The sequence below is a fragment of the Protomyctophum parallelum genome (genome assembly GCF_964188405.1).
Source record: "Protomyctophum parallelum genome assembly, chromosome: 7".
NCBI classification, from domain to species: domain Eukaryota; kingdom Metazoa; phylum Chordata; class Actinopteri; order Myctophiformes; family Myctophidae; genus Protomyctophum; species Protomyctophum parallelum.
Window position 1 is genome coordinate 7460842 of NC_139705.1, and position 17082 is coordinate 7477923.

At 42.5% G+C, this 17082-nt stretch overlaps 2 protein-coding genes across 2 annotated transcripts in view; both read left to right on the forward strand.

Moving 5' to 3' along the window:
- LOC310861448 (voltage-dependent L-type calcium channel subunit alpha-1D-like) overlaps positions 1-5011 on the forward strand; it is a gene marked incomplete at its 3' end in the record, with an annotated part of 53948 nt that extends 48937 nt beyond the window's left edge. Inside the window, 7 exon segments of the mRNA XM_083768880.1 lie at positions 1-44; positions 548-681; positions 2903-2994; positions 3363-3503; positions 3951-4005; positions 4299-4384; positions 4721-5011. The exon segment at positions 1-44 is cut by the window's left edge and continues 88 nt beyond it. Coding sequence (XP_083625006.1) covers positions 1-44; positions 548-681; positions 2903-2994; positions 3363-3503; positions 3951-4005; positions 4299-4384; positions 4721-5011 — 843 coding nt within the window.
- A 5900-nt stretch (positions 5012-10911) lies between these two features.
- On the forward strand, positions 10912-13476 carry LOC310861871 (E3 ubiquitin/ISG15 ligase TRIM25-like; the record flags this gene model as incomplete). The annotated part of the gene is made up of 2 exons (XM_083769564.1): positions 10912-11161; positions 11800-13476. 2 exons carry the CDS (start codon positions 10912-10914, stop codon positions 13398-13400), a joined length of 1851 nt encoding a protein of 616 aa, XP_083625690.1. The 3' UTR covers positions 13401-13476.
- Between the last annotated feature and the right edge of the window lie 3606 nt (positions 13477-17082).

A 17082-nucleotide genomic window follows, 5' to 3' on the forward strand; every position in this document is an offset into this window, starting at 1 on the left:
TACAGCAGAGAGGAGGACAACGACAGCATCATCTCCACAGAAAGGTACGGCTGTGTTGCCACAGTTCACACTCGGACGCAGACTCGCGCGGAAACAACAATGCCGCTGCGAGCTTGTAGCTCGGCTATTATTTTAACATTTAACATGTTGACCTGAGATCAGATTCTAAAAATGTCTGTTTGAAAATGACAGTTTTCTGAAAAAGCCGTGTTTCTGTGTCAGTCGTTCTTCGATTTTTCAAAAATAGCAGACCTACAAGCTCGTAGCGCGCCACTCGGTGGCGCGTTATGAGCTTGTAGATCTGCTATTTTTAAATGGCTAAAGCATAACATAATGCTAACACCAAAAGGGGTTCCCGGCCGCCCAAAATGGGTTTTAAGTAATTCCTAATGTATTTGTTGTAAGATAGAGTCCTGGGAAGATCTCTCTTTTTGGTTCTCGAGCTTTGGGAACAACCCTGTCTTAACGTGTGTGCACGCGTGCGTGCGTGTGTGTGTGTGTGTGTGTGTGTGTGTGTGTGCGTGCGTGTGTACTGTGCGTTTTCCAGGCGTTACCATGACGACCCTGCCATGTACCGAGACCACTACGATGGACACGGCTATAGCAACAGTAGCTATGACAACGGCTATGGTGAGGGAAGGCGGACCACCAGGAGACGCCTACTTCCGGCCACGCCCACAGGTGATTACATCACTGCACATATTTAAGATGTTATTTTTTTGGGGGGGTGCTTTTCTGTCGTTACTTTAATTTCTCAAAGTTAAAAGTTCTCAAACTCTGCCCGAACCCGACCTGGCCCGACCGGTACTGAGTGACCCGAGCCGACGTTTTTCATTATGCTAATTAGCCGGGCCAGGCCGAGCCTCGGGCTCAGTGATTTTCCGTGATTTTCTTTTTCATTTTTCTTTCTCTTTCTCCTTTTTTCCAAGAATGTTATTATAATATAAATAGCAATTCTGTTATTTGTGTAATGTTATAGGCTATAGCCTACAAGTAGCCTATGTATTTAATGTATTTAATGAAGCGATTCACTTAATTGTGACAGGAGGAAGACGGAGGAGTGGAGGCGGGGGGCTTGGATTACTGACTGCGCGCAGGCATGAGCAGAGAGAAATGAACGGTGGGGTTTATACCGCTGGCTGGCCTCTGGTTTGCGGCGCACCAAATGAGCTTCAGTTCATATGCTAAATGTTTTAGAAATCAATCGCATTATCACACGATAAAGCGTCAGGTTTTCGCCATGTGTGCAGTTGCACTGAGCTATCTCTTTAAACCCAGCTGGCTGCGATGAATAACCTAATCATTAGGCTTAATCAACGTCATATAGTCACCAACCGATCCATATAAATGATATAATTCTGTAGTGTATGATGACCACGCAATGTTACAGTCCACTGCCGGCTACAGGCTATTTGATTTTAAAAAAATATTATAACCGCCGTCCCTCGGTGCGGCGGCGTGCCTCGTTATTATGTACCCAATTTAAAATAACAGATCTCTAAGCTGTCGAGACACGCCATGGATGGTGCGTGGATGGTTTGTAAACTTTGTAGGCTATGTTTGTTCTTTTGGACACCGAACGGGGACGATACTTGGAGTCTTGGACATAGCTGCTGCACTTCAGAGGAAACTAAGGGGAGCTACTCACCACACTGGAAATGGAATCCATTAGAATGATATGGAAATGGAACATTAACAGTCTAACGAGTAACGTGAGCTACATAAATCCTTTATTTCGGCTATAAGTCCATTGAACTCCGTAGTCCGTTCTCACTCTCACACAGACACACATGACACACTGAACCACGGCGTGCGCTGCTGCACTGGCCATTAAAGTGGCATTCTTTTTTTTCTTTTTTTGTCAGGCTTTATCGGGCTTCGGGCCTAACATTATGGTAATTTTTAGGGCCAGGCCGGGCCTTAATTTTTGGGCCTGTTGAGAACTTTAATCCCAGCACCAGTATGGAAACAAAATGTCACAATTGTACAATTTTCATTGTGAAGTTGTCAAGGCCAACAGCACACACCAAGGCCCGCCCCCGCTCGTTCATGATTGGAGGAAGGCCCCTCTCTATCCTGATTGGATGAAGGCTGGGCCACCTAGCCAAAAACTAAACCTACGGTTTTTTGACCCCCAGTGGTTAACTGGACTATATGGTCAGCACACTCTATAGTAGGGAGGATTATCACAACAAAACAAAACAAAAAAGTGATATTTGAAGTGAAATCACTGAATATACCTTTAAATAAGATGTCCAACAATGTGACATTTTATCCTGAGATCAATATTAAATCGATAGGTCTACTAAAATGGACCCTTATGGTTCTGTAACTCTGAGTGTGTCACAAATATCTGCATTTGGTTCCATTTGTGCACTCTCAGTGTATAGAATCGGGGTCCAAGAGATGACAAGATGTTATAGTAATCCAACGTGGGTGTGGCTGTGAGCGCTTCAAAAGAAAAGGGTCGAGAATCACTGCTCTGTAGTATTCTCAATCAATCAACCAACTTTATTTGTTCAGACTCAGGGTCCAATAAACAACAGACAACATAAAACACTACATACAGAGAACCCCTAACCCATTAAAACATCATTTTTACAATAAACATTCATACCAGTGCTTCCAAAAAGCAGACCGGTACCTACTAGTGCTACTGAAGCTGGTTACATAGCAGCATAATTATACAGTTTTTAGACTCATTGAGCCGACACATACATTTATACATTAAGTTTCTCAGTAAGGCATGAAAGGTGTAAACTCCAACACTACAGAATAACTCACTTGCACTGCTCCACCTTGGTTTGTTCAACAATATACGCATGCAATCATTATAGGCAGCCTGCAGTTTATACATACTCTGATATAGACAGTGTGCGTTTGTTTTATGTGACCATGTCAGGTCGTAAGCCGTCCTTTAACATCCACTGTCTGAGGAGGCAGGAGAGTGGAGATGACCTGCCGCCCCCTGGAACCTACAACCCAACAGCACAGGTACACTCACACTCTCACACACACACACACACACACACACACACACACACACACACACACACACACACGCACCTTTTCTTTGATTTGCTTCCATTAACCCATTTTGGGCGGGAGCCCCTCTTGGTGTTAGCATCATGCTATGCTTTAGCTATTGAAAAATAGCAGATCTACAAGCTCATAGCGCGCCACCGAGTGGCGCGCTACGAGCTTGTAGGTCTGCTATTTTTGAAAAAATCGAAGAACTGACTGACGTAGAAACGTAGCTTTTTCAGAAAACTGTCAGGACGTAGAAGACATTTATATAGAATCTGATCTCAGGTCAGCTCTGAATCTCCCACTGTCCTCTCTCTCTCTCCTCCACCACACAGACATATGGCAGTTATGAGTCGCGCTGCTCCTCGTGGGCCAACCCCTCCCCCCGCCGTGGGCGTCTCCTCTACGCCCCTCTCATCCTGGTGGAGGAGGAGGAGGGACAGGCCTGGGGGGGAGGAGGGGGAGGAGGAGGGGGAGGAGGAGGAGGAGGAGGAGGAGGAGGAGGAAGGCAAGCCAAGAAGAGAGTCGTAGAAAGAGCAGGAGGAGGAGGAGGAGGTAACAGGAATATTAAATAATTGTAGAACTATATTGGCCATAATAATCAGTAATGCTATTGGTTCTTTTATGTCATTCTTTTATTTTTGTTTTTCTATCGAGGATGTTTAGTATTTAATATCAATCAATCTTTATTTCAGACCCAGGAGGATCCATATCACAAACAATACAATATAACAGTAAATACAAAATAAAAATAAATTTCAACACGTGTAATTGCATTTTGTTGATTTAAATATTATTTACAATTTGATTAATAAATCAAACCTTTTTACATTATTCAGTATATTATCATGCAATTTGATTAATAATAATAATAATAATAATAAGCCTATTGATAGCTTGTTATCACTTCCTGTGTCCAGCAGGGGGAGGGGGCAGTGTACCAGTCTCCGCCTCCAGACCAGGATGGTATGGTGGCCCGTCAGGGTCATCAGGTAGGACTAATCTGATTGGTCAAATGATATACTGTATACCTCGTGTGCATTGTACAGTAATGTGTATTCTAAAACAGTCTCACACACACACACACACACACTCACAAATAGCAGACCTACAAGCTCGCTATGAGCTTGTAGATCTGCTAAATAGCTAAAGTATAACGTAATGCTTATGTTATTCACATATCCCTTGTCACTTCATACAGTCCTCACTGGTCTACTGTACATATGTTCATAATAATAATAATAGAACATGTGTGTATGTGTGTCGTATAGTGGCCTACACTACACTGCGTGTTCCCAGCCAGCTCAGTTCTCACTACAGTGAAAAAAGAGGGTCAGCTGACAGCCTGGTCGAAGCGGTGAGTGACCATGTTGGTCTTTACTGGTGTTATGAATTGTACGTTCATTGATTGTTTCAATATCTTGGTTAAATCAGAAAGATACAGAACAGACTGCCGGTCTGTGTTTACACATGCATGTCATTTAATGAGTGTGCTAAAGTTGTCGAAACACCTTAAAGCTGCAATATGCCATTTTTAACACGAAAAAGAATAATGCAATAAACACCTCCAATGTATGAATGAAGGTTCCTACTTTAATAATCTTTTTAAATGTGTGTGTGTGTGTGTGTGCGTGTGTGTGTGTGTGCGTGTGCGTGTGCGTGTGCGCGTGCGCATGCGTGCGTGCGTTTACAGGTGCTGATATCAGAAGGTTTAGGGTTATACGCCCGAGATCCAAAGTTTGTGGCGTTCGCCAAGCGTGAGATCGCAGACGCATGTCACATGACCGTCGACGAGATGGAGTCGGCCGCCAGCGACCTGCTCAGCAGAGGCAGCAGTTCGCCCGGCGGGCGCACAGGAAGCGGCGGTTTCCTCAGCAACACCGAAACGGGGACCCAGTACAGCGACGAAGAGCCAATCAGAATGGGCGGGGGGCGGGACGAGGAGGACCTGGCCGACGAGATGACCTGCGTGACCTCCTTTTGATTTGACCGACGCATGGCTCTTTGGACCAATAGCAAGAGGCGGAGTGGGGAGAATTAAGGGACATTGGAGGATGACACCGATTGGACCAATCGGGAGAGAGACAGAAATCGGGTTGTGAAATTGATATACATTTTGGACCAGTCAGCAGAGAAAGTCAATGAGTGGTATTGGCGCTGCTACATTGGACTGATTGACCTGCGTTTGGATCAATTAGAAGAGAGAAGTTCTTGGACACCTCTGTAAGAAAGACTTGGGGGTGGGGTGCATTCATATTTGACTGTAATATTTGTGAGATTGATTGAATTTGGACCAATCAGAAGAAAGGATTGCGGTGGACTTTGGCCTCACTCATGTGATTTTGGTCCGTCATGGAAAGGACTCGGAGTGAGAAAGACAGTGAAAACAACATACAAACACACAGTCGGATATAGAAGCGACTATAGCACTGCTTAAAACAACAACGAAAGAAAGAATTAAAATGAGCGAGAGAGCGGCTGCACTGGATTATTATTATGGATTATATTAACAGAGAATGACCTTTCACAGTCTGTCTAAAATAGAGTGAGGAGAGAGAGACACAGACAGACAGACAGACAGACACACAGACAGACAGACAGACAGACAGAACACAGAAAAAAACTGAAAAAGTAGAAGATAAAAGTGTTCGCACCAATGTCTAAAATATTTTTTTAAAGGCAACATCAACCGGTAAAGTCAGTATAAATATTCATTAGCCCAGCTCTCTCTCTCTCTCTCTCTCTCTCTCTCTCTCTTTCTCTCTGTGTTTCTGATAGAAAGAAACTCATATTTTTACTTTTTAGAGTAAAGAAAATAATTTAAAGATGTTTTACATAAACTTTGATATACTCTGCGTGTTTGTGTGTGCGTGTGCGTGTGTGTGTGTGTGTGTGTGTGTGTGTGTGTGCGTGTGCGTGTGCGTGTGCGTGTGAGTGCATGCTTGTGTGCGTTTATTTATGTTTCTAGTTTTAGTTTTTTAATCTTGTTCTGAGGACATGTGATGTTCTAAAGTAAAGGGCTTTTAAGTGAATACTCCCTGTATGTTACCCTGGAATTGAACCCTCAACCCTCCATCCAAATATGTAAAGAATAAACCAGTGAATTATCTTAATTATGTTTACGTGAATTTCCCCACTGGGATCAATAAAGGATTAGCTTAAATCTACAGTAGCTCCACCAAACACCACCACATCACGCATAAACCCGATTCCTATTGCCGGAACACTGTCATTATCTTTTCAACATTCTTCGAAATTCTCTGTTCATTCAGTTTTTTCAAAATAAATTGGAAATGTGATTAACATAATATCTCTTATTGTCTCAATTTGTCTGAAAGGCATACCATCATTTTACTCCACTGATGACCTGGGAGAAATACAAGCTTAAGTGTTCTCATGTTATCTCAATGGAGAGAAGAATAGAATAAGTTTAAAAAAACTGATGTGATTATTAAATAGAAGTTACTTTGCTGTACAAAGTAACTTGTTTAAAAATATAGTAATGTTATCAAACCATTAGCAATATTGAATAGAGGATAATAGATTGTGATAGATTAGAATTAGAGCTCTACAGATATATCGGTCTGTAAAATTATTGGATTTTTTTAAACCACTTTAAACCTTTCTCAAATTCATTAGAAAGTGTTGCACGTTTTGAAAACATATCGGTCAAAATCTATAATCGGTGGTGTGTAAAAGATGGACGGTGTCCTCTTTTAACTACACGAACGTGTGAGCTTGTAGATTGGCAATTTTCACCAAAAAGGTTTGGTGTAGGCCAGGGGAAAATAGAGCACACCAAGTACAGATTTTCAAAGTATTGTCATGCACTCTAGGGCAATACATGACAAAAAGGCAAATAAACTGGTGTGAGATGTGACAATGTCAGTAATCAGTCATGTATATCAAGGTGTGCAACTGCTTGGAAAGAGAGCTGGCTTGAGCACATGGAAGGAGAAGCCCTTATATACTCTCCCAAACCACACCCCACTCAGGTGTACACAGTTGGCCTGACGGCCTGCTCATTAGAAAGACTGCTCCACTAGTTAGTACTAGTAGCTTTAATACTATCACAGCAACTGACAACAAAACACCATTGAACTATAATTATAGGGTTATGGGTATGCGATAAACGAATTATCGTCGATCTTATTATTCTAATATAGTATTATTATACTATTATGTTACAACATTAATTAAAGTCTGATAGTTATTATTCATATATTTCTTGTCCTTCATAGTCACTGGTTCATAATAATAATAATAATAATAATAATAATAGTTGTATACCTGGTGATATTTCATTTTAGTAATATTTGAGGTAGAATTATTTTTTTATGTGAAATTGAAACACTATATGAGTCATGACGCTAGTATGTCGCAGGGATTTACCCCCAATCCAACCCTTGATGCTGAGTGTCAACAAAAATGGTTTATATATGAAGATGGGCCAACTTCATTGGAACTTCATTGTCAAGCAGGGTCCCATTTTTTTCCTTGGTATGACCCGGCTGGGGATTGAACCCCGACCTCCCAGTCTCAGGGCAGACACTCTAACCACAAGGCCAGTGAGCTGGTAAAATAGTGTGGTACCATAAATAAATAAAAATGTATATCCCTACACTAACGGAAGTGACTGACAGTTACAAACAGCATATCCTGAATAAAGTTTTGAAACAAACAGTACAAACATACGACAAAACAAGACAACACACAACATGGCATAGTCACCCCTCAAAAACATATTATGGACATAGCAGTGCACCCACACATAGTTCCTCAATTTACAATTCAGGCATTTAGCAGATGCTCTTAATCCAGAGCGATTTACGTACATTAAGCAAGAACAAAAAACATACTCTATACATAAGAAAAGGTTATCATGAATCATACGTAAGCTAAGAACGTAACTGGAATATCTATATAATGAAACTATGCATATATTCTATATAGTGCTGTGTCTATATAAAATGCTATCTAAGATACATGAGTTCAGCCTTTGCCTGTAAGGTTGTCGGGGCTAGGGCAAGTGCTACAACAAGTGCTACGGACCAAGATGGAGTCTGAAAAGGTGGGTTTTCAGACTACGGCTGAAGATTGGGAGTGAGTCTGCAGTTCTGGTTGTAATGGGAAGTGCATTCCATTCCATAGTTTTGGAGCCAGAATTGGAGCCATAATGAATATACTGAACAACCCAGCTGCGTCTGAGATCACGTCTAGCATGCTCAGTTTAAACTCATTCAATCTGGAAAAGCTTGGAACTGTAAGTTATTTATACTAGTGTGAGGAAGGGACCCCATGTGTCCTCAAACTTGGATACCGAGCCTCTCAAGGACAGGTACATCAATTTTCTTCTAATTTAATAAAGTGGAGAACATCTCTAATCCAGGGAAGATGGGATGGGGGAGCAGAGGACTTTCATTTCATCTTAATTAGACGCCTAGCTAAGAGAGTGGTAAAGGCCACCAAGTGACCTTTGTATTTTGGTAGTGATAGAGTAGGGGGAGATGTTCCAAAAATATCTACTGGTCTATTTTAAGACAGTTGAATTGTGTTGAAATGTGATAGGGACTGAATTTACAATATATTGTAGTGTATTGGGTCTCTGGAAGCTGACAGCTGTCAGTCCAGTGACCCAGAGACTAGTGAATGGTTGAATTGGTTTAATGAGACTGATTACTTAACATCTCATCTCAACTCCTTTAATTAGAGGCTGTGATGTGGTTGTTGATGTGTTGTTAACTTGCTCTGTTCTCCTCTGCTCTGCTCTGCTCTGCTCTGCTCTGCTCTGCTCTTCTCTGCTCTGTTCTGTTCTGTTCTGTTCTGGCCCTATACATACATCCTGCGGTCTGGGATCAGATCCCACCAGACACCCCTCTCTTGTCTCTCCTGTAGACAGTATGCTGTCTCTCTCCCATTTCCTATATTATCATTTCCTACTGTCTGTCTCTATACACTGTCTCTCTCCTGCCCTATACTCTCTGTCCTACACACTGTCTTCCTCTGAGCTTTCCTATACTTACTGCCTGTCTCGCCTAATATCAGGCAGCATTATACATTGCATGTCTTCGCTCATCTCGTCATTGTATTTTCTCAGTGTTGTGTTGTCACTGTTGTTTTGTGTTGTCTTACGTATTACATTTTGAGTTAACATCTGGTGACCCTCAGGCTGGAGAGAAGCTGTTCCACTGGAACCACTGGATTGCTGCACTGGAGATGATCTGTTCCACTGTAAAAACTGGCGGACACTCTAACCACAAGGCCACTGAGCTGGTCGTAATATATTAGGTATATGTACAATTTCTAAATATGTTCTGTTATGTTAAATATTTCCTGTGAAAATTTGCTTTATTTTTTACATGAAACATTCATGGTGGTTTTGAAGGGTATTGATTGCAGTCGCAATAATTACATTTTAGCCACTGTTATGTGATTAGCATTTTATTCAACGCTCAGTTCGCTGATTATTCAAACGCATGCTACAATTTACAATTTAGCAGACTCTCTTATCCAGAGTGACTGAGAATAACTTATAGCAAGGTAATCACATTATGTGACTAAAGCAGACATTTTCTGTTATCAGTTTACAGTATCTTCTATGGCGTGAATTACATAGTTCTGTAATATCACATACCGTTGATCTTACATGATGCTCAAGAAACAATAAAACATGCAGTGTGTCACATTAAAACATTGTTATTCAATGTGGTTAATACAGTGTATGTCCGGCCCAGGCCGTAGCGTAACGGTCTGGGCACCGGACTGGTGATCCAGTCGCAGTGTGCCGCGGGTTCGACTCCCGGACCCGACACGGACTTTACTGCATGTCATCCCCCCATCTCTCTCCCGTTTCCTGTCAGCCTACTGTCTGTCCCTTCAAAAATCAATAAAAGGCGTAAGCCGCAAAAAAAAATCTTAAAAAAAAAAAAAAAAATACAGTGTATGTCCCATTACTTCTGATCAGCTATAGGCTACTGAAATCAATTCATATGGATTTATATTAAAGGGGTGCAGCAATGAATCAAACTAAGGTTCTTCATTGTTGACTTTTTAGATGGATTTCTGTATTATAAATCCTTTCTTCCCGTCTTCTTTTTCTCTTTGATTTTCATGAGCTCTGCCATCATCAAGATTAAAACAAAAAAGGGTTTCAAACATTTAAACTTTATGCGCAATGAATCTAGAATATATTGAAGGTTTCACTTTTTGAATTATATTGCGGATGAAAATGAAAATGTCCAAGATATGCTTGTTTGAGATGGATCTGTATAATGTGTGTGCATGTTTTTTCCCTTTTCCCTCTTTTCTCTTATTAGTATTAGTTCTAGCAGATATATATTTAGAGAGAGAGAAACAGTGTTTTGTCTTTAAAGGTTCATCACACACAACCAAGAAGAACCTCCAATTCTCTTGTCATGTGATTTCTGAGGAAACGCAACCAAACACAACTCTTCAGTCAGTCACTCACTCAGTCAGTCAGCAAGACAATTAACCTCGCGTCACCAGGCTATCCACCTCCGAGGAAATACAGCAAGACAGAGAGACACGTGACTACCAATGCAAGTGTGTGTGTGTGCGTGTCTCCATGGGGTGGTCGCCGCGGTCCAGTCCAGTCATGGCTGATGCAATCTCATGTAGCCTATACCTTCTGTACACAAGGTAATAAAGATAAATATTGAACTTTGAGTCAGCAGATTCCTGCCAAGCCTTTTCTTCTCTCTCTCTCTCTCTCTCTCACACACACACACACACACACACACACACACACACACACACACACACACACACACACACACACACACACAGGAGGAACCTCTCATGTCATGTGATTTCTGAGGAAACACAAACTAAACTCGTCTGACATTGACTAACAGTCGTACTAAAATGGCGCAGCAAGGAGTTCAACTGGATCGGGAACAGTTGAGTTGTTCTATCTGTCTGGATCTCCTGAAGGATCCAGTGACTGTTCCTTGTGGACACAGCTACTGCAGGAGGTGTATCGCGCGGTTCTGGAAGCAGGGTGATCAGAGAGGAAGGTTCAGCTGTCCACAATGCAGACACACCTTCAAACCAAGACCTGTTCTGAAGAAAAACACCATGTTGGCTGAGGTGGTGGAGAGCCTGAAGAAGACAGGTGAGACCAATTTAAGTTATCTTGTAAATACAGTTGACTGTCTGTCAGATATACATTCATAAAACCAATAAAGAGATGAAATGTCTTATTGCAAGAATATTAAACAGTAACAACAAAGTTGTGTGGCAGGCTATCTTGAGGGGAAACATTAGACACACAGTCTAACACAGATTGGTGGTAAGGCAGATAGACGGTAAACAAAAACAATAGTTACCAGGTAGCGGAGTCATGAGGATACATGGGTACATGCAGGGCCTACAGGCACATACAAATGAAATATATTTTTTATCAGATTCATAAATACATATGTAGAAGGGAGTTCCAACCGCGCCTCTAGCCTATAGCAGGCCAGTACAGAAGCAGGACAGATAACATGCGAACAAGAAGGCACTGGAGCAGCTCAGACGATTTAGGCCCTTAGTTTATTATAACAGGGTGCAAATAAAAAGTGACGTTTCGATGTGTAAGTTACATCTTCGTCAGGTCATAGCCTGAGGGGGCAACACAGTAAGGCTTAAGTACACACATGGTGCAGGGGGCAGGCCCTTAGTTAACCAATGTCACACAGCCAGCAGCAGTATAGCTGCTCCAGTGCCTTCTTGTTTGCATGTCATAAATACATATCAATCTATCAACAGGACTCCAAGCTGCTCCTCCTGATCACTGCTACGCTGGATCTGGAGATGTGGCCTGTGATATCTGCACTCGGAGGAGACTGAAAGCTGTGAAGACTTGTCTTCAGTGTCTGGTCTCTTACTGTGACACTCACCTCCAGCCTCACTATCAGTCTCCTGCCTTTAAGAAACACAAGCTGGTCAAAGCCTCGGGCGAGCTTCAGGAGAACATCTGCTCTCGTCACAACAGGGTGAGTGAGCTTTTCTGTCGGACCGATCAGCAGTGTATCTGTTCTCTGTGCTCCGTGGAAGAACACAAAGGTCACAATATGATCTCAGCTGCAGCAGAACGGACTGAGAGACAGAAAGAGCTCAATACGAGTCAGCAGAACATCCAGCAGAGAATCCAGGAGAGAGAGAAAGATGTGAAGGTGCTTCACCAGGAGGTGGAGTCCATCAACCACTGTGCTGACAGAGCAGTGGATGACAGTGACACTATCTTTACTGAGCTCATCTCTTCCATGGAGAGAAGACAATCTGAGGTGAGGGAGCTGATAAGAGTACAGCAGGAACGTCAAGTGAGTCGTGCTAAAGAACTGAGGAGGCGTGTGGAGCAGGAGGCCACTGAACTGAGGAGTAGACATGCTGAGCTAGAGCAGCTTTCACTCACAGAGGATCACATCCATTTTCTACAGCATTACACCTCCCTCTCAAGGGTCAGTGCATTGACACACCCAGTCAGCAGCAATGTCCGTCCTCTGACATACTTTGAAGATGTGACTGTGGCCATGTCCAAGATGAGGGACAAACTAGAGGAAATTCTTTCAGAGGAAGGTACAAACGTCTCAGAGATAGTGAACAGAGTGGATGTTTTACCGTCAACACCAGAACCCAAGACCAGAGCTGACACACTAGAGGACATTCTTACAGAGGAAGGGACAAATGTCTCAGAGACAGGGAACAGAGTGAAGAAATTAAAGAAGAAGAAGAAGAAAAGGATTCACAGGGGCCAGGCACAGGCAGTACTGTCAACAGTACCAGAACCCAAGACCAGAGCTGAGTTCTTACAATATGCATGTCCAATCACACTGGATCACAAAACAATGAATCATTACCTGTCTTTCCCTGAAGGGAACAGAAGAAAAGTAACATTTAATGACTACCCACAATTCTGTCTTGAATACCCAGAAAGATTCACTGGATGTTATCAGGTTCTAAGTATAGAGGGTCTGACTGGACGCTGCTACTGGGAGGTGAAATGGAGTGGAGTGATTGTTCACATAGCAGTTTCATATAAAGATATCAGCAGAACAGAGAGTTCTACTGTAAGTGGATTTGGAGTCAATGATAAGTCGTGGGCTTTACGATGTACAGAGGAAGAATCTTTTTATGTCAAATCCGGAATCGCACACAAAGGTTGTGGAACTCCCATCCCAGGCCCTGTGTCCTCCAGAGTAGGAGTGTACCTGGACCACAGTGCAGGTACACTGTCCTTCTACAATGTGTCTGACACCATGACTCTGACTCTCCTAGACACAGTCCACACCACATTCACCCAAAACCTCCATGCTGGATTTTATCTTCATAGTCCTGGAGCCACTGCTGAGTTGTGTGACCTCAAGTAGAATGACTCACCCGCGCCGAATGTTATCAACCCGCTCAATGACTTTTGTTGCGTCTCTCAGAATAGTTCCATTATAATGTTCTTGTTTTTCTCTCAGCCTGCTTTCAGCTATTTTAGCTGCTGTATGAAGAAGTATATAGGGCCTTAAAGTGGTTAATCTATTTTAACAATAACATTTTGTTCTCTTGTATATTCATACACACTCTTACTTAGCACCATTTGTTTTGTTGTAATGTAATCACCATGTTATGGAATTGATATTCCAAGTGAAATATTGATTAAAAAAATAAAAATAAAAAAGAAGTAATAAAAAGTAACCAACATGATAATATTAGTAGAATTAGAACATGAGATTATACAATATGGAGTAAGGCAACTGCACCGACCTGAACCGCAAAGCATTGCAGAGGGTTGTGCGGACAGCCGAACGCATCAGCAGATGTGCTCGCCCCCCATCGAAGCCCTGATGGACACTCTGTCAGCAAAGCTCGAGGAACAATGAAGGATTCAAGCCATCCCAACCGTTTGACTGTTTGAGTTGCTGCCGCATGGAAAACGGTTTCGCAGTCTCAAAGTCACTGGAAGTAGAAAAGCTTCTTTCCCTGAACAATCAAGATACATGAACGAACTGATAAGAACTAGAGCGAAACAGGGCAAACAGTAGCCCCCCCCCCCCCCCCCCCCACATCACATCACATTATACACACACACGTGCATGCGCACACACACACACACACACACACACGCACACACGTCACACACACACACACACACGCACGCACACACACAAACACACACACACACACACACACACACACACACCTTCGGCCTCTTCTCGCACTATTGTGCTAAATTTGTTCACACAAAGTTCACCTAACTTTGCTACTACAGGGAAAACATGCACATATATGATGTAACAATAAAGTACAACCTTGAACCTTAAAGGAGAGTTTTTATGAGAGTACTTTATGTCTTCTGTCACTGGACACTGTAGAGTACAACAGAGAGTTGTGTGCATGGAGATGAGAAAATTTAAAAAGTCCCTCTTTCTTCTTTAAAAAAATTGCAATTTATTAGGTTAAAGTCCCGGTTGGCGCTATAAAGAGCAGATGTGAAAAATACAGGGCAAAGGTTTTTCCTTGGCCTATATATCGTAGGGCAGTGGTTCTCAAACTGTGGTGCGTGCACCCCTTGTGGTGCGCGAGCACCTTCTAGGGGGTGCGCGACATGAAGCGGCTTAAATATATTAACATATTATGCCAATATATGGCAAGTATATGCAGAATATAGCCTATGCTGCATATATTATGCCATATTCAGGTTCATATATGTGCATGTGGATAAAAAGGAAATTTATGTCTATATATACAGCTTATGCCATTTATATTTCCATGTGTGGGGGTGTGTCAGCTAGGTCGATGGATAACAGGGGGTCCATGGCCAAATAGGTTTGGGAACCGCTGCCGTAGGGAGTGTGCATACAACGTTTTACAGAGATGGGTGCAGTTAAAACACAAATCTGTCAAAAGTCGGGGGCAGAGGTTCAGCTCTGGCATCCTGGGAGTGTGTGTGAAGACTCAAGAGCTTGGCTGCGATCAAACCAACGGTACCAGAGATTAGCTGTCCACACACGGACGGACGGACGGACAGACAGACAGACAGACGGAGTGCAAAACATACTCTCTCCCCCAAGCCTTCGGCATGGTGGAGACAATGACAATTAAATAGGCCTATATACAGTATGGTACTGTGATGCAAGGAATCTACTTTGGTTAGTAGTGACAACAAAATGTAAAACAATTTAACACAAATCTATATCTGAACCTTAAGTGTAAATACAGTCCTCACACAGTCACACAGTCCTCAAGAGCTGTAGGCCTACTGGTAAAAAATAAAACAAAATAAAAGACGCCTAGGGTTCATATTGGTTTACATATTGTTTACATGCACACACACACACGTGCATGCGCGCACACGCACACACACACACACACACACACACACACACACACACACACACACACACACACAGTGTTGAACAACTAACTATTTGTTAATTTGTATTCAGTTTGATATCATTTATTTATTCACAATACTAAACTAAAGCATGTGAGATATTATGAAAAAGAATCCTGCTCACTGCTCACTACTGCAGCAGTAGTTTTTATTCAAATTGACCTTTGACCTTTATGAAGAGTAACTGTGTTACCAAGTGGGATTGTAGATCGGCTGTTTGTCAGTAATAAAACCTTTAAAATGACATAGTGGACATGAGGCTAGGGTGACCAGATCCAAACTGTTCATTTGAGGGACAGAAGTGTCGCTTGTGTGGGACAAGTGGCATGTGGGGGACCCCGTCCACCCATCCCACTTGTCCCACACAAGCGATACTGGAGTACCGGGTTAGCAACTTACTACTTGAGTTGCTATTAAATGCCTTGATGTCATATTCGACCATAGGCCTATTGGCTATCATTTATAAACTCCTCTGGTGTCTCACATTTTGTTTTAAAATCATGCTTCATTTTTTTTTTTTATGCTATTTTAACAGGCTTAAAAACACATCTTGCAGGAAGAGACAATGAGAGAGCTTTACAACAGAAGGCCAACTATTAGGGGACTAACTATTAGGGCATTTGAACACTGATGCCATTGCCTGCCAGTCACAATGTGGGACAGGGTCTCAATTTGTGGGACGCCTGAAAAGTCTTGGAAATGAGGGACTGTCCCACGCAAAGAGGGACATCTGGTCTCCCAACATGAGGCAGACTTGCAGGTGAAAAATAAGGTTTAATGTGTTCCAGGCCGGCCCAGGCCGTAGCGTAACGGTCTGGGCACCGGACTGGTAAACCAGTCGCAGTGTGCCGCGGGTTCGACTCCCGGACCCGACACGGCCTTTACTGCATGTCATCCCCCCATCTCTCTCCCGTTTCCTGTCAGCCTACTGTCTGTCCCTTCAAAAAAAAACAATAAAAGGCGTAAGCCGCAAAAAAATATCTTAAAAAAAAGAAAAAAAAAAAAAAATGTGTTCCAGGCCTGGACAACATAAGTGAAATAACTGACGAAAAGAAAGAACTCAAACAACAAAGCATAACTTAAACAGAGAGGTACTGGTGTCAACCTCTCCCCATGGCAGCCCACTCTCTACTGGTACTGAACCATTTCCCCTTTATATAGACTCCTGACTCCACCCCTGGCTAAGCAGTCAGCAAATCACAAAGCATTTCGCAAAACACCCAAGACGCTCCCCCTAAAGCAATCAATCAGAGCTCTCTTCAGGCAATCAAGGCAGCTTCCCAATAACCGCATCTGCCTATAGATAAACACAAATATATTAGATTCACATGTCACAGCAGAATGTGCACCTTCTGTGGGACTGAGAATCAACCTGTTAGAAATACAATACAGCAACAATACAATGAATGTGTATTGTTGAACAGCTTACATTACGCTGACAGAGGCTGCTCTGTCACAAACTGGCCCTGTGATGTTCTGTGAACGAAAGGAAAATGTAATAATAATAATAACCTATGCACCACGTCTCTGTGTGTACGTCTGTAATCCATGGAAACCCCAGGGAGTGCAGTAACTCTATATACAGGCATAAAAGGGACACAGACATAATATCTGGGTGGGGCAATGGGGCATCCATTTCCAACTTGTATCGTTCCAAGTAGGCCAGT